A 19601-nucleotide genomic window follows, 5' to 3' on the forward strand; every position below is an offset into this window, starting at 1 on the left:
CTGTAACCTACATCGTATCTTACAGGCAATTGAATTGTCTTGTGTCTTTCTTTAATGACATTTCTTCATACAAAATCAATAGTATATACAAACCCAAAGTTTTTCACAACATATTTAAAACTCAGATTTTTTTTAGACACAAAAGTTTTTGCAGACTTGGTTCACCAAAGGTCAGTCTGGCCACTTTGCATGCTCCTGTCCCTCACTTATTTCCTAAAGAATTACTTCTCCATTTCTCTTTGTCTCTGCACAACTTCACCTTTTCCAAGCTTTACACCTGTACAACCATTTAGTTCTCTGACAAAACCATGCACACATTTGCACAGAAGCTGCAGATGTTCCAGCATGACAAATTTTATCCAGTCAAAGACACACTTTTAAAACAACTCTTTTAGAGTATAGCAAATTAGAGGTGTATTATCTTGTACTTACTATAAATAATACAGTGTTAAACACCACTTGTGAGGTAATCTTACTGAAATGAAATCCCAAGTTATTTCACTGGCAGAAAGTACTGAAAATACTGTAGAAGCGAGGACTAGAAACTCAGAAAATAACATCTTTAACATGAGCAAATGAAGATACTCAGTTGACAGCATTCAGAAATTTATAATTAGTTTATTGTCTTAGCTTTTACAAAGTTAAATTTATATATTTGTTCTGCATGCATTTTACAAATAAACTCAATACAGCATTTAATATCAGAGCTGTATGGAAAAGTAATGCTGTACAATTTAAAACCGAGCTAGAAATGCAAAAGCCTAATATTGTACCATTGCCTTATAAAAGATAATTGGCCCGTGGTTCCCTACAATCATTTTTGTGAATTCAAATTAATCAGCTGCAACTTGCACCAGTTGCACAATAATATTATTCCCTCACACACTGTCCTAGCAGAGCTCAGAGCCCAGTCGAGACGATAAAGATCCAGACACAGATGAAAACGGGAACTCTACTATGCGACAGAGCCCAGGAGTATGTATGACTTTCATTCACTTAAACTCTGGTCATAGCTATTTACTGTACATTCATTGTACATTCAGTTTGGAGGTTATAAGATAATGACAGATTTTAAATTTTACTCTCCCAGGTTATATATTACGTGACGGGCCAGATTCCCAAAGATCAATCACCCCCTTCAGGACTGGAAGCAACCCCAGAACTCAGAGAGCCCACACAGCCTCCAACACAGGTGTCAAATGTCAATGTTAATGACAACTCTTCAAGCCAGCAACAGCAGCTGCCGCCCCTGTCTCCACCACCCAAATCCCCCCCACCTGTTACGCCACCTCCTATATCTCCTAAGCCTGTTGGACTCAGTGGATTAAAACTGTCAAAGAAGCAAGTTAAACGTGCAGAATCCTTGAAGACCAGTGAAGAAATGCAGAAGGGAAAAATCCTCAACAAAACAAACACTGAAAAGAAAAACAAAGCAATTAAGAAGAATGTTCCCTCACATAAGAATACAATGCCTGAGCAAGTGGCGACTGCAACTTATGCTGTAGAAGAGACGCCCAAGCGTTTTGCTCCTCCACCCAAAAAGACTTCCAAAGAGAATAGTAATCCCCCTAAAGCATTTGAAGATGATGAGGAAGGGGCTGGCCTTAGTCCAGACTTACCTGGAGAAGAAGCACCGCCACCCCCAGACAACATTGCATTTATGATCACAAACACCAAAGTTCAGGCCCTGTCTTGTGGCGAGTATCAACAACTAGTCAGTGCCAAGAAAGGGAGTGTCAAGACGGTTACTGTAGGCAGTGCAACAAACAGAGCAAACACCGCAGTCGATCCTACAGTGCCACCGGATAATGGCTCTAACAAGAAGCCTGTCATCATCATCTTTGATGAGCCAATGGATATCCGCTCAGCTTACAAGCGCCTGTCCACCATCTTTGAATGCGAGGAAGAACTGGAGAGGATGCTAGCAGAAGAGCGCATTGATGAGGAAAGTGAGGAGTCGGACACAGAGAGGAGTGGTGGACTGCCAGTAAAAGCTGGAGATGCTGGTGGGAAAAAAGTTGGCTCCTCACAGGGTACTGTAGCCCATAACATCTCATCGTCGTCGTCTTCATCATCAATATCTGAATTAACTGACAGTGGTGGGAATTTAGAGTCAAATGGAGATGCCAAGCAAGATGGCAAGAAGAAGTTCAAGTTTAAGTTTCCAAAGAAACAGTTGGCCGCACTGACACAGGCGATTCGCACAGGCACCAAATCAGGGAAAAAGACTCTACAGGTGGTTGTGTATGAAGATGAGGAAGAATCTGATGGTACAATCAGGCAGCATAAAGAAGCAAAGCGATTTGAGATATCACGTTCAAAATCCTTTGCGGACACCACCAAAGGACCAGCCTTGCAGAAAAGGCAGAACTCTGATTCCCTCTGCAGGACAGATGAGATTCGGAAGAACACTTACAAGACTCTGGACAGCCTGGAGCAGACCATCAAGCAGCTGGAGACCACTATTAGTGAGATGGGGCCATGCTCCCCTGAGGAATCAGTCAGCACTGAAGATGCTCAGGCAGGGAATGGGAAAAGCTCAGAAAGAGTTGGGCTGAAGAGGTCTTCCTCTCTCCCTACCTCCAGAGGGCCTGGCCCTAAGGTAGCCAGCAGAAATTCATTAAAGAAGACTAAACCTCAGCTGCTTCCTCGTCCTGTACTCACCCCTTCTACCACCACAACCAACACCACCACTATCCTCAGTGTCCCCAGCACCATACAACAGGTCTCTCTCTAGCTTTTGTTGCTCCAGGAGACTTTGGGTCCTTCTCTTTCACTTTCCAACCTACCTTCACTCCAACGCTAACCCTTGAAATTTAAAAGATCATTAATCCACTCCGCAGGTGCTCAGAAATGTTGGAAATTACCCCTGTGGCTCTCTGCCTCTACAAAATCATGGTGACATGATTGGGGTGGCATTTTGTTGGGTTCCTGGCTACCATCTTTCTCCTACAGTTCACTGCTAAAACACTAAGGTTTTCAGCAAGTGGCGCTCTGATCATCAAAGACATCGTCATGATGTTCTGGTTACTTCCTTGTTCTTGACTGCATGTACTATGTATACTGACTCTAAAGTTTATGGTCCCACTGGGTGCATGACCTTTCACTGGTGTCGATTGTTGACGTGTTAAAAGAATTTTTTTCTTTTTTTTACCTGTTTGTGCCTTGACTTTTCATACTTCCTATGTGGTGTGTTTTTTTCCTATCTTTTTTTTATTTCCTGTTTTGTTTTTCATTTGGATCCCCTTGCAGAACACCAGTGTCGCTTCCCCTTCTAGTCGGATGCCCGTCCCTCTGTCTGCGAAGTCCAGGCAGTCGCCGGGTACAACTGACAAAGCAGGAAAACAGCAAAAACTGCAGGACGCTCAGAGGCAGTTCCGACAGGTAGTTTTACTGTAGGGTCTTACCAGAGACTAGAGGAAAAAAATACATACGAAATCGAACGCATGAGGCATAAACGGGGGAAAAAAAAGACTACCGAAACTGTGAGATTACAAGTGTTTTGAAAAAATAAAGCCATCATGATGGTGACTGTGGATCTGTTAATGTTTCTCTCGAGTCTGCAATGAGACAAAGGCATGTTCGACTCTTGACTGTTACCCCATAACATCACTGTACTGTATGCTTCTGCATGTCCACACTGCTCATGGTTTTCACTGTGTTGGTGGCTAAAAAAAATGGAGAAAGGCAAAGAAAGTGGAATCCTATCCTGTCATCATCTGAGTTGTCATCACATCTCCAGTTCCCATCACAGTTGAGTTCCTAAACAGTGTTGCCAAGTCCTAAAATGCTTCTGGCAATGTTCAAACACAAACTTAACTGACCTTTCAGCTATGCTCCTCCCTTCTCACAATGCACCTCTGCTCAAACCCAACATTACTGCGCAGCTTCCCTAACCCAACGGTGATATATTTCTTTATCGTCAGGACCTCAGCATAACCCACTCATCTTGCACCATCAGTTCAGTGGAATACAGGTCCACATTTCCCCTGTCTGTTTTTACTCTTTAAACCCCTAACCCTGTGTTCTAATTTTCTCCAGTCCTTGTATGCATCTTTGCCTTCTGGATTTTCTCCTACAGCCCCTCACGATGTCTAACAATCCCTCTAACACAAAGACATTCTGTCGAGATCCTGTCTGCCATTGTGCTGCCTCATCTTTGCAGTGTTCTGTTTCTTGGTAACATGTCTCTCAGTTCAGTGTATCTCGCCTTTCCAGTAAAAAAAACAGCTTCTGTATATGTTGTTTTTAGTGTCTTTAAGTTGTGTCTTAGTAATATTAATGTTTGTGCAGTCATAGCATTTGTCTTTGTGAATAACTTATAGTTTTATTTAACATCGTCCTGCCTTTTTCATGTATTAATTTACCAGTTTTCTTTTTTGACAACCAGTATCTGTTTTGGCATCTGTTTGCAGGCTAACGGAAGTGCTAAAAGAGTGGGAGGGGATCATAAAACTACTTCCCCCACTATACCCATCTCTAAAATCCCTGCTTTTTATCCTAGCTCTACTAAAGGCAGTTCCCAGCCTGCACAAAATTCAGATGCTGCTAATCCCATTAACCCGTCTTCCTCCTCTTCCTCCTCTGTGACAAAGTCCTCCATCCTGTCCTCTCATACTCATCGTTCCGGTTCCTTGTCCTCCTCCTCCCATATCCCCTCACTGTCTAACGGTTCCCTCAAACTACCCTCAGCCTCACAGCACACAGGTAAAGCTCTCTCGTTCTCCTCGCAGACTCAGAACGGTCGAGTGCACTCCTCCTCCTCCTCCTCTTCATTCTCCTCCTCCTCCTCCTCTTCCTCCTCCTCCCCCTCCCCTCTGTCGCCCACACCTTTGGGCCCAGGTGGAAAGAGCATCCGCACCATACACACCCCCAGCTTCACCAGCTACAGATCCCACAACGGCAGCAGCGGCAAATCCTGCATCCCAACAGCCACAGCAGCTAAGGACACCACTTAGCCCCTTTATTGCCCCTCTGGCTTTACAGCCCAGCAGGTAGACCTGATCATGTTTAATGTAATATAGTTTTGGTTTGGGTTTTATTCCTGTTTTGTTTTTTTTCTAAATGGTTTTGTTAGAAAAGTATTAAATGATGCACTCCCTCACTTCATCTTTTATTTGACACTGGCATTCACACTCTGCTACTCTCCTCATTTTCAGCTCATTTTCATATTTCACTCGGATTTTTGATTATCTCTCAAAGGTGTACTTTGACAAAATATTTTGTAACGTAACTAAAAACGATTTAGTTTGACCACTTTGTAGTTAAAGTGGATGACTTTCATTGTGTTGAAAGTATATTTTCTTGCTGTAGCTATGAATAGGGAATATAGAGTTGATGTACAATCACAAAATACCATGTAAAATTTGTTTTATTTTTGAAAGAAGAGATTGAATAACCTTAGTATATTTAATCGTTTATATTTCTTATGTTGCCAGACATTCAACACAGCTCTTGTAAATGCCTTTGATGAATGTATACAAAATGTATACATATTTTAACTCATGAATAACTTTAGTTTTCTAAGAGTATTTCCTTATTTTTCTCCCATGATGAACTGCCAATTTATTTTACAGATTTACAACTGGTATCATGAATAATACAAGTTTTGATTTTCTTGTGCCTATTTGCCAAAGTTGTTTTATTAATGACTCACTTCAGGCCTAACTCAGTCACAAGAATTTAGGGACTTTACATGCACTCTCTTGGTTTGATGCCTGAAGTGGTAACCACAGTGTTTGTACTGCTGGTCATGGTTTGTCAAGTTAACATGTATTGTTGTTGTTAACATCATCTGTGCTAAATATAAAGTGGTTAATCTGTCCAATTACGTGTACATACAGCTAAATGCTTCTACTAAGAAAATGAGTAGTTTTGTTAACATACCAAAGTTTATTTGTATGCATGCCTTTCAAATACTTTAGGAGAGTGGTGTTAAAGAAGAATTACGTTTGCACAGATAGATTTTGTAAATATTTGGTTTTCTCTCCTTTTTTTTAATTTTATGTAAAGCTTTAAATCATAGTACAAATGAGCAATGTAAGACAAAAAGTGTGTTGGAATAGCAAAAATAAAGACTTGCATGCTTGCAGTGCATCGTGTTGTTTGTAATTATGTGATTCTGGTGTCCTGTTTCATTCCACTTTCTATGTGATATGTGAATGTGTGCGTGTGTCTGTGTGCGTGTGTGTGCGTGTGTCTTTTTCTGTATAAATACAATAGCCGTCATGCACCACAAAACAGTTCTTGCTTCTGCTTCACCTGTCCCTTACTCTCACAGTAGTGTCTACACTGGTGGCAAACGTATTCTAGAATTCTGCTTCGCTGCGTTTGCAGGTAAGAATACGATAAAAAAAACTGTGCTACATATTTCAAAGTCTTATGCTCTTAATTTACTCTTACAGAATGTTTTTAATGATCACGTTTAGATAGTAGAAGAGCTGAAAATTATCGGTGCTATCTCAGAGCTTTTTTGTTTATCAGAATTTCCGGCGAGCACTTACATTTTACAAAGCACACCTTAAATGAATCTTTTAAAAACTTACGTGTAATTTGATTCTATAGCCAGAAACTGGGGCTTAGCAGAAGCATCAATAAATGTAATAACTAAATTCATTTTACAGTAAGGAAAAGTTTAAGGCAAATCGTTTCTTTATTGAAAATCATGTTTACATTCTGAATGGAGATTACTTTCATGATCTGAATGTCTGCTTGTTTTTGGTTTGCTCTTCACATTTTATATGATGTAAACAATTGCTAACCTTCAAAAGTAGCTCATGCAGTTATTGTCCTGCTTTAAGCGAAGTAAGAGGAGTTCCTCTTTCTAAGAAGTTTTTTTGCATGTGATATTTTCAGATCACATTGTAGTCACACTGTGTCTATTCTCTTCATTTTTACTCCTAGTTTTGTTTTTACAATGTGTGATGAATCACTTAAACGTTGTGTGACTGTGGAATATCACAAGGCTAGAGGTTTTCAGGACTGGTTACTATGTGTACTTAGATTCCCCACTTTGGGGAAAGTCGCTTTGGATGAAAGCATCCTCTAAATGACATCTTTGTGCTACACCAGGTGGACCTTTACCCCAACAACAATGAATATTTCTGAGGAGGAGTCAGAGAGCTTGAACAGCACATCTGTGACCTTGTGGAATGCTATCCTCTCCACATTTTATAGCCTGATTTTCATCATCGCCATTCCTGGAAATGCCTTGGCGCTGTGGGCATTCCGTCACCAGAAAAGCACATCCCCTTCTAAGGTCTTCCTGAAGAATCTGTCTATTGCTGACATATCTTATGTGCTTATTTTACCCCTGCGTATAGTTTACCACATCTCTAAAAACCACTGGCCCCTGGGTAAGTTCCTGTGTCAAGTGTCAGGCTTCCTCTTCTACCTGAACATGTACTGCAGTCTCTATCTAATGAGTTTCATTAGCCTGGATCGACTGCTTGCAGTGGTTTTACCTTTAAGATCTCAGTCAGTTAGGAAGCCTTTACATGCAAAGGTAGCTGTTGGCATACTTTGGGTGACAGTTATTGTATGTATGAGTCCAACACTTTTCTCAAAGGACAACACCAACTCATCAAGCTTGTGCAACAAGCTGTATCTGGAAAAGACATCTTCCACAGCTTTGATTTCTACGGTTGTGGCTTTTTTTATCCCCCTCAGCACCATAGTTATCTCCTACATACTCATTCTGTTCAAACTTAGGAAACTCAAGCAACGGGAAGAGCGTCCTGTGAGAGACAAAGCCATGAAAATGATCATACTAATAGTGATGAACTTCCTGTTAGCATTTGTGCCCTACCATGTGTGCAGAGTAATATACATTCTAAGTCACAGTGAAGGCAATGTCATTGTCACAAGCTGGGAGCCACTGAGAAGAGCCAATCAGATCACATCTGCACTGACCTGCATTAGTGGTGTACTGGATCCTGTGATGTATTTCTTTTTAAATCGTGCCTACAGGAACACGTTTCTTCAGCTGTTCTGTAAAAATCAAAAACGTAATCGGTAACCACTGAAGAAAGATTTTTTGCGAGAGCTTTCAACTGCTGTTGAATAATTTACATTGATCTTTACTGTATAGGACACAAGACATTTTTTTTCCTTCTTCTAGATTTTGGGTCCAATGGGTTGGGCCAGTTGCTGTCTGGATACTCCTCTGATTACTACGACACAAATTGACCAGCATCAACAATGAAATTATATTTATTTTGACTATTTGCTCCAAAGTCTGTAAACTTCTGCTGTAAAGTACTGATGAGGTTTCTTAAAAGACACATGAAACAGAGATATCTTTGTACATTTACCTTAAACATGCCATTTTACTCTACAACTCTTTTGCATCTCTTCTAAGATGATGTTAGAATATCATAGGTACGGTATAAAAGGAAATCCTTCCTCCCATTTGATTGCCACCATTACTTCTAAAGGAGAGATGCCACTGGTGAATAAGGGAGATCTTTTAACTCCTAGATATGGCCACAAAACACATCCAGCTGATAATGTGCATTCGGACAATTTCTTGTCCCCTGAAATGTTGTTTCAAATAACAAATTATTCAGTTAAGCTCTAATGTGGTTAAATGTACGACAGATAAGCAATAAAACAAAGAAATTTATATTTTTGATGGTTTTTTTTTTAATTACTTGTCAAAAAATATATAAACAAAGACTCAAATGTAAAAACTGATCACTGTATGAAAATACTTTGTTTTAGTGTATATGCCACGTCTTTGATTTGGCTTTCCAATTGGTGTGACCATTGAAGAACTATAGTATAGCTGATATAGTCCTCATATCATACTCATCTGTAAGAAGATATAATCATTTTGTTTTGAAGGTCTACTAGTGAAGTTTTGCTTGTTTGAATGTTCAAATATCTAATTTTTCTCATACGGTAAATTCTTGAAGCTCTTTGACTGAAACACTTGTCTTTTTGGGTCTTTCCACCTAAAAAACTGTGCTCTGCTTTGAAAGGTAATTGGTTCAGATATAGTGCAAAGGCAGTGGCTCACTCTTTGTTAAATGTGTACTAAGTATTTTGAAAATATATTACAAGGGTGGGGACAAGTGAAGGAAGAAAATCCTAAACTACAAAGGCATTTCAGGCAGTTTTTTCTGTGGAAGAGAATAAATCCCTAACTCCATATAATGTGAACTTTATATGGACCAAACCTTATTTGGTCCATATATATATTTGTGCTTAACAACTGGCTTTGAATCGTCTCTACCACTTGCTTAAAACGTCGGCTCGGTCCTTATTGTGAAAGGAAATGTAATATTTGTCTTGTTCCTTTTTTATCAAGCCGAAAATATCAACATTAGAAAGCATGTTAACTTCCGCTTCTGTATAGATGCAGGACTCTCTCAAGTTTTGAAATGCATGTGTGTCACGCAATTTCCCAAGCCTGAGAGCCCAAATAGATGTGACATGACAAGTTCACCTGTCAAAATTAGACAAGTGAACGTCGTCACAAACTAGAATCTGTTATCAGTAGGCTATTTCTTGAGGAGTTTATCTAGTGATACTTCTTTTGAGACACAGTTTTGGTGCCACAGTTTAAAACTGAAAGTTTAACATAAAACCTCATTGATCTTATTAGACGCAAGTTTACACATAACACTGCCGATGTTTAGGATTTTGGAAATATTGCATGAAACAGTTGATTAAAAGAAAATACGAAAATGTGTCAGACGTTATCTGTTTTGGTTCAGTAAACGTCCATGTTTTGCAATATCTATATTTGTTATGACATCAGTACAGATAGATCAAAGTCATAGCATAGTTATTTTATTAAATTAATGATATATTTGTTTAATTCGAGAGCTAAATAACACGAATTATAACTTGCGTTAAATTAGTGGGGTTACCATTCTTTCAACAAAAGTCGACTTTTACCCAGTTTGACTCGCTTGGGCCTCCGTATTAGACTTGTTACCAAGGCAGCCAGGAAGAAGCTGTGAAGGGAGCGGACCGTTATGCCTGTTGTTCAAAGTTAGCTTCGTGTGTTTTTGACTCGACCTGAGAGTTTTATTTGATATTGTTTCGAAGCAAAACTATGTACAAGAAGTTGTTTGTCATGCTTGTGGTATTTACGCCTATAAATGTCACCAATTGTGTATTGTCATACACGTTGCGTTAAGTTAGCTAACCGAGTGTAACCGTGAATGTCGTTATGTGTCAGGTACGAATACTTCAAGTTTGTTATACAGAAGAGCGTTAAGTCGCGACTTTGTTGATTTAAGCCACTCTCGTAGTCATGTCAGTTGTCACTTTTGCGGAAAGTTGGTTAGCTCAGTGGCTGTTATTCTACATTTTTCTATTGTGATATGGTTCATATAAAACTAAGGGATTAGAATAACCAATCACGATAGTATTTTCCAAAAGTATATTGTTTTTAATCGTTTTCACTGTACATTCCTATCCTGCTTGTCACCGCACTATGGCAGCTATGGATATTAGAAAAGGCTGAGCACCTATAAAGTTTGGTCGCCATCATGGGCACCGCATCTTCTTTGGTGAGCCCAGGAGAGGTGATTGAAGATGGATATGGGGGTGAGAGAGGGGAAGCCTGTGAGATACCGGTTGAAGTCAAGCCCAAAGCCCGACTCTTGCGCAGCTCCTTCCGTCGAGGACCTCGCGTGATTGGGGCCAGTTTCAAATCTACGGGATCCGTGGATCTCGAGTATGCTGCAGAGTATGAGAGACTCCGTAAAGAGTATGAAATCTTCCGTGTCAGCAAGAATAATGAGATCTCATCCATGCAGAAGAAGGAGGCTAAGCTTGATGAGGAGAACAAGCGGCTGAGAGCAGAGCTACAGGTACATAAAGGAAAGAGTCTGCTTATTTTGGCACAGCCCTAAGAATTGGGATGTTTTAACAATCCTGATTGTGACGAACAGGCGCTACAGAAGACCTACCAGAAGATTCTTCGAGAGAAAGAAGGTGCTCTTGAGGCCAAGTATCAAGCTATGGAGAGAGCTGCCACTTTTGAGCATGACAGGGACAAAGTAAAACGACAGTTTAAGGTAAACTTTACCACGTGTTACAGTAGTAAAGACATATTCAAGGGTGCAGCTCTAAAGTACTTTCTAAATTAAATGCAGATTTTTCGTGAGACAAAAGAGAAGGAGATACAGGATCTCCTTCGGGCTAAGAGAGATTTGGAGGCCAAATTGCAACAGTTGCAGACTCAGGGTATACATGTCTATGATCCTAATGACTCGGACTCAGATGACAACCAAACCACTGTGACTGGTAATAACACAAAGATGTGCACAAAGCTGGCATCTTTGCTTTCTTTTGTTTATCTGTTGATATGCTCTTTACACCCATTTTGTTTAGCGCCACAGTGTTTATTTTGTGTTTTCCGCAGCTGCAGGAACACAGTGTGAGTATTGGACTGGTGGGGTGCTGGGAAGTGAGCCCTCGATGGGTAGCATGATGCAGCTGCAACAGACTTTCAGAGGACCGGAGTTTGCACACAGTTTGATAGATGTGGAAGGACCTTTCGCAAATGTGAGCAGAGGTAAGTAAAGTTTGGCAAAGAAGGCTTCTTGACGGAGGTTGTTGGCATGCTAAAAATAGCCCCAACACATCTTTTCCCAATGGCTACAGTGGTGGCAGCAACGCTGTAAAATCTAGCTGTACTTGTCTGGAAACTGTCTATTTTTTACCAACATTTCTTACATTTTTACTTTTTTTTGAGGATCATTTTCAAAATATGCATTTATCTTTCTCTAGGTTACTTTTACATGTACAGTGTTTCCATGTGTGTCCGTCTTTGACAGATGACTGGGATGCTGCAGTAGCCAGTCTGCTTCAGGTCTCACCTCATGTGCCCCAGGCCTTATGGAGTAACACTGTGCGCTGCTACCTCATCTCTACCCAGGACACCAAAGCAGAGCTGGATATCTTTTTTAAGGTTTGTTAACATGGGCACCATAAATCAGGAAAAACTATACCTTTTCTGCTTTCATTGGATATTGTTGAACTGCTTTGAAGTTTCCCACCTTTTTGGGACAGTTTCTGGATATGGCTTATAGTAAGGCAGCAATATGACTTGATTTTTGATAATTGAATTATGTTAACAAGTGACTTTTAATGAAATTTACTGTGGTGCCCCTGTGAAGAAGTTCTTGTCTGCCTAATTGGCATCCTCACTGAAACAGACATAATGATTAATGTGTTAATAGTTGAACTCACACATTGAGGCTGAGTTTAAATATGTATTCTATATTTTAAAGCAAGGAAAATAGTTTGGTTAAAACACGATAAATATCAGAGTAAACAACCATTTGTGTTGAAATGACACTTTGTTTTGAGACCTATTAGTAATCATTATCTGGGAAACTTGTGGCTTTTGTTTCGTTGACAGAAACACTCTTCGGTTTTAAGGCGAATGTGTGAGGGTCTCGGTCATTTCTACCTGAATGTCTGCTTCCCAGAGGAGATTGCTGCTTCGTACACCATGGAGCGCAAGCAGGAGATCGAAAGGAGTTCTGTGTGTGTGCTTCTTCTCAAATCTACTGTCAATAGGTACAGTAAGTTCTGCAACTCACTGGGTAGCTGTCATCTAATGAGGATTATACATTACCTCTATTGTTTATTTTATAAGTGGATAACAATTTTTGTATCAATATTTACCCAAAAATGAATTTGTGTAGCTCTGTTGTAGAGGATTGTGAAGAAGCTTTTGTAAAGAATCCAGATGGCCATTCACTGGTGCTGTACCTCAGGACCGAAGAGGATCACAATTTGACTGGACCCATTAGGCAACTGTTAGAAAGCGTCAATGCTGCAGATAAGGCGGCCAAAATCAAGGTGAGTGCCCTCATTGATAGAGAAAATAGGATAAAAGGGAGAAATCTCACTAAGACCAAGGTATGTGCTGCAGTTATAAGCCTCTGTGTTATTTTGTTTTTATATTACTAATCACATGAAAGGCAGCTTTTAAAATCATTATGAGCCACTTATAAGGGGATTTCTGCTGTCATTTCAGTGGATTTTAAAGAGGAACTCTGGTATTTTTAAACCGAGACCATATTTCTGGCATGAAATACGTTTATCTACTCACTGAGAACAGTTTGGCGAAAGTTCACTCCGTTATATGGATCGTGAGTTATCTAAATAGCTTCCGAAGGACGCCGACTTTCGCCAAACTGTTCTCAGTGAGTAGATAAATGCCAGAAATAAGGTCTAGGTTTAAAAATACCGGAGTTCCCCTTTAAGCTTTAGAGATCAGTCCACATCTCTTTGTCTCGATTGTGAAGGTATGAGTTTAAATACCAACAACAAAATTATGAGAGTATGTTGACTTTGGCTCAGTAAAGCACTCATCCCTTTAATCTACAGTTAGTGGTTTGATCCCTTGTCCTGGCCTCTTTAGATAGTCGTTCATCGTTGCATGAAGAACCTCTTATTTCATTTAATCTCTTCTTTCCAGGTGGTTGATCACAGTGGTACTGCAGAAGACGGGGCGAACCTGATTTATGCTCAACTAGAGAAAGTCATCAAGCAGGTACACATCATCTTTCGTTTACACAAGTCTCTTAACAGACTAATGAATCCTAAAGGAAAGTTTTTAAGGAAATTACTTTGACACTGCCTGTCCCTGACTTTTTTTCCTGTGTTGTATCCTCACCATTTAGGAGTTGCTGGGTTTTGAAGGAGCAGATATTGACTCTAAGGACTGTGCCTTAGATGAGGGGCGTGAAGAGGACTCGGGAGATGTGCTGTGGGACCTGCATGATGAGCAGGAGCAGATTGAGTCCTATCAGCAGGCTTGTAGCAGCACCACCACCCAATTAGGCTTCCAAAAGGTTCGGCAGATCTTTTTCTCTAATTTAATTGTCAATCAGCTCTTAATATCCAGTACTTTTTGCTCCATTTATTTCACTCAGTCTTTGATGCGTGTGATGTTCTTTTTAGTATATAGATCGTCTGAATGACATGATAGCTGCTCCCCCTCCCACTCCACCTCTCCTAGTATCTGGTGGTCCAGGCTCAGGGAAGTCTCTCTTGCTCTCCAAATGGTAAGAACCAGTTTCTTCGGTTAGGTTTAATGTGCCCCAGCACTGCTGGACTTTGAATATTGAATGAATGATTTTCTCTTGTCTTCTCTAACTTGCTCTTTAACTTAGTTAAAGTCGCAGGCGTTCACAGTGTGATGTGTCATCGTGGAAAAAGACAATCATTTGTATGTTTTTCATACTTTGCTTATCGATGTTTGATTTTCCTTAGGATCGAGCTGCAACAGAAGCAATCCCCCAACACGTTGTTCCTTTATCATTTTGTTGGTCGACATCTTTCCGGGAGCTCCGAGCCAGTTCTCATTATCAAACGCCTCACAGTCAAAGTAGGGAGTCTCCATCAACGACTTACTTCCAGTGAAAGCTTTCATTGTAAATAAGTGTGAGCGCATGTTTTCTGTCTGTCTGTAATCACTTAGCTGCTGCAGCACTTCTGGTCCATTTCTGGCTTGTCCATGGAGCCCAGTAAGATCTTGGAGGAGTTTCCTCGGTGGCTTGAAAGATTATCAGCACGTCATCAAGGAAACATTATCATTATCATCGACTCCATCGACCAAATACAGGTATACCCCTCCCCTAATTTAAGATAATTTTAGATGTTTTCTTACAGTCGTGTTTTGATGGATTTTGTCTTCTGTGTAGTCGTTCTCTCTGTTTCTAGAACATTCATATAACGCTACAGTTTGTCTCATTCTGTTTCAGCAAGCAGAGCGACACATGAAGTGGCTGATTGACCCTCTCCCTGTCAATGTCAGAGTGGTGGTGTCTGTCAACGTAGAGACGTGTCCTCAAGCCTGGAGGTGATGAATGTAGATTTAACTGAATGGCAGTTTGCTGTTTGTATTGTCATTTCTAAATGAGTGACTTTATCTGTTTAGGTTGTGGCCCACACTCCACTTAGACCCACTTAGTCCCAGGGAAGTGAGGAGTGTAGTTAATACAGAGTGCCAGGGCATGGACCTCAGACTCACCAAGGACCAGGTCATTTACCCCCCCCCATCAATCCTAATTTGAATGAAGTGCGTCCTGTGAGACAGTAGCGGTTTGTGTTTCGTGAGAGATCCGCACTTAAAGGTTTATTTTGTTTTAGGAGAAGAAACTGGAGAGGCACTGTCGCTCTGCACCGACCTGCAACGCACTATATGTCACACTGCTAGCAAGGATGATCACCAGGTCCGTGGGTTTGTGCTTCTTCTTTTATTGACCCTTAGAGAAAAATGTATTTCCATTAAAAGTGGTTCGTATCTGACTCTGCTATAAGATAAGCAATTTGCTTTTATTTGCTGCATAGGCTGAGAATAATAAAAGGTTTTAGTGTATGTTGGCAATTCTGTCAAGTCTTTTTGAAAACACAGATGCTATGCTTTAAAACCGCACTGTTCTGGGACCTCTCACTGCTATTCATTCCAACTGAATATTCGTAATTGTATGTGTTTTGTATGATTTCTTTGAGGTCACTCAAGATGGCAATCAATAGGGTTAAAATTTCACAAAAGCTTTATTTGGCTTTATTTGGGTCATCCATGATTTGATATTAGATGCATCTTGTTCTGTTTAAAGTTCCTCACCTGTATTTTTCTATTAATTTATCTTCCTAGCGGCAGAGCTTGCTGGTCACTGGAGAAGAGCCTGGAACAGTGTCTACAGTGTCAGGACACCATGTCACTCTACCGGCTGGCTCTCAAGATGATGTTGAACTCCTTCAGCACAGACAGAGAGCGACACATAATGAGAGAGGTGACCGAAACATAAAATTAGAATTACTGGTCTTAGTTAGAAATACACATTTTAATAAACTCTTAGGGATGTTATATCCTCTATTTGAATCCTTTTAGTGCTTAGCAGAAGAATAAGCACTTGTGTTTTGTCTCCTCAGATGCTGTGCCTTGTATTTGCCAGCCATAATGGAGTGAGCGAATCAGAGGTATTAGATCTTTTCCCAGAGCTAGAGTTTCCTTTGCTGTCCTCTCTGCTCCACCACTTGAATAGACTCTGCATTGTAACCCTTCATTGTGGACTCATCAGGTTTCAGCACCTGCAGGTAAATAGGGTCCTTGGCCGGAAAATAGAGGACAAAATGCATTGAAGAATCACTCATTAAACCATTTTCATCATGTGTGGGTGTCTTAGGCTTGGGAGGCAGTGAGGCTGGAGTTCTTGGGTGGAGGCAGTAGCTCCACTTCTTACAGAGAGAAACTAATCCATTACTTCAACCAACAGCTCAGGTCCTCACACAACTTGTCCTCCACTCAAACATGTACAGCACAAGTCTCCTGTAGGTACAAATCATGTCACCCTGTGTGTGTGTGCAGCCAGGACAGCGTGACATGGCGTGTTGCAGATGAGCTTCCATGGCTGCTCCAACAGCAGGAGGACAGGACTAAATTACAGCTCAGTCTTTTGAATCTATTTGTTTCCCAAAACCTTTACAAGAGGTAATTGTTTGTGTGGAGTAAAAACCTATAAACACAAAAGGTGGTATTACACACGCCCTGGCATTTTATGAAGATACTGCCTTTTGCTTTTTTTTTTTCCAGGGGTCATTTCTCTGAGCTGCTAGCCTATTGGCAGTATGTGGGCAAAGACAAAAGCTCCATGGCTACTGAGTACTTTGACTCTCTGAAATGCTATGAGAAGAACTGCGAGAGTGAAGATGGCATGACTAAGCTTGCAAACTTGTATGAGACTTTGGGACGGTTCCTCAAAGATCTTGGTCTTCCGAGTCAGGTAAAAAAAAAAATAGATAAAATTCTGCTTAGAAAGCTCACATATCAACAGCTTTGAGTGTGTCTGATTCAGTGGGTTTGTTTAGGCTGTCGCCCCGTTACAGAGGTCTCTCGAGATCAGAGAGACCGCCCTGGATCCGGACCATCCCAGCGTAGCTCGCTCTCTTCACCAGCTGGCTTCAGTTTATGTCCAGTGGAAGAAGTATGGCAATGCTGAACAGCTGTACAAACAAGCACTTGAGATAAGTGAGAATGCCTACGGTGCAGAGCACGCCAGCGTGGCACGAGAGCTGGAGTCACTCGCCATGCTCTTTCAGAAGCAAAACAAGTAAATTGGACCTTTTCCTTTATCCTTTAATTAAGCCATTCGTAGATTTCCTTCACTTGGTGTAGTTTTAAAAGTACCCCACCTATTGTGATGGTTTTCTAGAAGCAGGATTCCCTTTAGCACGTTTAGTAGCTTACACCTTCTGCTTTTAATGTCAGGTTTGAACAAGCTGAAAAACTAAGGAAGAGGTCAGTGAGGATCCGTCAGAAGACTGCCCGCCAGAAAGGTCATATGGTGAGCATGTTTCCCACATATTTTATTTATGACTATGTCATACTCACGTAATCAGACATGTGGTCCACGCCCTCTGTCTTCTTCTCCACCTTTCAGTATGGCTTCACTTTACTGAGGCGAAGAGCCCTCCAGCTAGAAGAGCTAACCCTTGGGAAAGACTCCGCAGACTGTGCCAAAACACTCAATGAACTGGGTGTCCTCTACTACCTCCAAAACAACCTGGAGTAAGGCTTACAGCAATTGGCCAGCAACACATGATGTATAGTGACTATTCAGTGTGACGTTCCAGCCTTGTACTTTGAGCAGGACAATTTGCAAATCATCTTGCTTAGTACTCTGTTTTGGTTTTTTTTCGTTTTTCTTTTCACCAGTGCCGCCAAAGTGTTCCTGACGCGCTCTCTGGAGATGCGTCAACGTGTCCTCGGTCCAGATCACCCGGACTGCGCTCAATCCCTCAACAACCTGGCGGCACTGCACACTGAAAGGAAGGACTACGAGACAGCAGAGGACTTGTATGAGAGGGCGCTGGACATCCGCAAGAGAGCCTTGTCACCAGACCACCCCTCTTTGGCATACACTCTCAAACACCTGGCCATGCTCTATAAACGCAGAGTGAGTGCCCGCTGACCCCGGAATGTTCACAATTTCTTGTTGTTAGTTTTTGGCAGTTAATGTAATTCGGTGTGTGTTGCACAGGGGAAACTTGAGAAGGCAGTTCCACTGTATGAGCTGTCTCTGGAGATTAGGGAAAAAAGTTTTGGGCCCAAACACCCCAGTGTGGCCACGGCTCTGGTTAACCTCGCAGTAATCTACTGCCAACTGGTGAGACTGGTCATCCTTCCTCTTCTGTGTGCACCACATACTCCAGACTTGCACATTTCTATTATATGTACTGTGTTGAAAGAAGTCATTTTGCAAAGTTATTATGTGTATAGATAATTAGAAACTTGTGATTTAATATTTTATATATTTTTTAAACTGAAAATGTATTTTTCTTTGGCAGAAGAAGCACAGTGAGGCCTTGCCTCTTTACCAGCGAGCACTGAAAGTGTATGAGGATAGTTTGGGGCGCTCGCATCCACGTGTCGGAGAGACTCTAAAAAACCTGGCTGTGCTAAGGTAAAGTGTTAAACATTTGACTAATCATACGTTTCATCATGTTTAATGCTAGTCTGAATGTTTTTCCTTCTAATCCAGCTATGAGGAGGGTGACTTTGAGAGGGCAGCGGAGCTTTACAAGCGAGCAATGGAAATTAAAGAAGCAGAGCCATCATTAGTGTGCGGTAACGCCCCGTCTCGTCATTCCTCCAGTGGAGACACATTCAGTCTGAGGGGGCCTGCTCCCCTCCCACATGCCCCGAGGTGACTCTGTTAGCCATTGTTGCCATTCATCACAAAAAGTTGGTCTGGCAACTCCAACTGCCAACAAGTAGCATGAATATAAAATGCAACGTTTCATCATGAAGGAAATCGTGTGGGGCATCTCACTGTGAATACTGTTACAGACGTTTCTGTGAAGCAATGATGCTCAAGAGCACATGGGAGGTCTTTTGTAGAGTGATGTAGTTATCAGCTTTTAGAAGGACACTCAGTCAAGGAGAAGCCAGAGCAGCAAAGAAAGGCAGCATGTTAAGTTTCTCAAAGTCACACACACAGAGGCACCAATGCAGGCCTCTGGCTGCACTTTTACGTAACATGTACCCTCTGGCAAAGATTAGGGAACTGTGTTCTCACACCTGACACACTTTCAGTTTCAGGTTCCAAGTTTAGTGAGTTATGCCTCTTCAAAGGGATGACTCAATTTTGACTACATTTGACTCCTGAGTATTGCAAGCAAAACTATTTCTTTATAATAATTAGGCTTTGTGGTTTGATCTGAAACCTGTGTATCAGCCAAAAGTATATTTTAATATATAATCATGTGGATGAGACACTAAGAATCTGTTAAACTAGTGCTTTTACAAGCTTGGAACCCAGGTTTACATGACTTGGAGCAGATTTTTTAACATGAAATGACTCCAAATACAAGCCATTGGACAACATATTTGCTGTCCATTGCAGAGTAAATATTAAATTGACTCTTTCCGTTGAAGCATTTATTGATAAAGTGAATAACTTTAACAATAACTTCAGAACAGTCTTCAAACTGTTCAACAAAAGCTTCTTATACTTCCCACGTAAAAAGCGCACCGTCTTCTAATAATAATAGAACTTTTGAATTCAAATTATTTGGGAGCGGTCTCCAAAATCAAATGTGCTTTCAGTATTTTATGTTTA

General features: G+C 41.0%; 3 protein-coding genes across 6 annotated transcripts in view; all 3 read left to right on the top strand.

Moving 5' to 3' along the window:
• LOC140284923 (sickle tail protein homolog) overlaps positions 1-6091 on the top strand; it is a 113330-nt gene extending 107239 nt beyond the window's left edge. For 2 of the 4 annotated variants that reach the window (XM_072378955.1, XM_072378956.1), the window contains 4 exons: positions 895-975; positions 1091-2725; positions 3253-3384; positions 4416-6091. In XM_072378955.1, the coding sequence (XP_072235056.1) occupies positions 895-975; positions 1091-2725; positions 3253-3384; positions 4416-4958 (2391 nt within the window). In that variant the 3' untranslated portion in view covers positions 4959-6091. The remainder of the gene's footprint in view (positions 1-894; positions 976-1090; positions 2726-3252; positions 3385-4415) is intronic. The other 2 variants (XM_072378957.1, XM_072378958.1) reach the window with 1 other exon arrangement.
• Positions 6092-6168: 77 nt separating this feature from the next.
• On the top strand, positions 6169-8051 carry LOC140284928 (uracil nucleotide/cysteinyl leukotriene receptor). Its single transcript, XM_072378963.1, has 2 exons — positions 6169-6336; positions 7072-8051. The coding sequence occupies exon 2, from the start codon at positions 7094-7096 to the stop codon at positions 8015-8017; it is 924 nt and encodes a 307-aa protein (XP_072235064.1). The 5' UTR covers positions 6169-6336; positions 7072-7093; the 3' UTR covers positions 8018-8051.
• A 1890-nt stretch (positions 8052-9941) lies between these two features.
• nphp3 (nephronophthisis 3) lies at positions 9942-19532 on the top strand. The gene is made up of 27 exons (XM_072378168.1): positions 9942-10826; positions 10908-11033; positions 11112-11262; positions 11381-11533; positions 11796-11929; positions 12383-12543; positions 12672-12828; positions 13451-13525; positions 13656-13826; positions 13936-14039; positions 14248-14362; positions 14456-14599; positions 14739-14836; positions 14915-15017; positions 15127-15209; positions 15635-15773; positions 15913-16077; positions 16167-16261; positions 16349-16471; positions 16574-16763; positions 16849-17090; positions 17249-17324; positions 17421-17548; positions 17696-17936; positions 18021-18146; positions 18328-18443; positions 18522-19532. The coding sequence occupies exons 1-27, from the start codon at positions 10503-10505 to the stop codon at positions 18688-18690; spliced, it is 3909 nt and encodes a 1302-aa protein (XP_072234269.1). The 5' UTR covers positions 9942-10502; the 3' UTR covers positions 18691-19532.
• The last annotated feature ends 69 nt before the right edge of the window (positions 19533-19601 follow it).

Source organism: Leuresthes tenuis, unplaced genomic scaffold, assembly GCF_036924035.1.
Source record: "Leuresthes tenuis unplaced genomic scaffold, fLeuTen1.0.hap1 SCAF_24, whole genome shotgun sequence".
In the NCBI taxonomy this organism is placed as follows: Eukaryota; Metazoa; Chordata; class Actinopteri; order Atheriniformes; family Atherinopsidae; genus Leuresthes; species Leuresthes tenuis.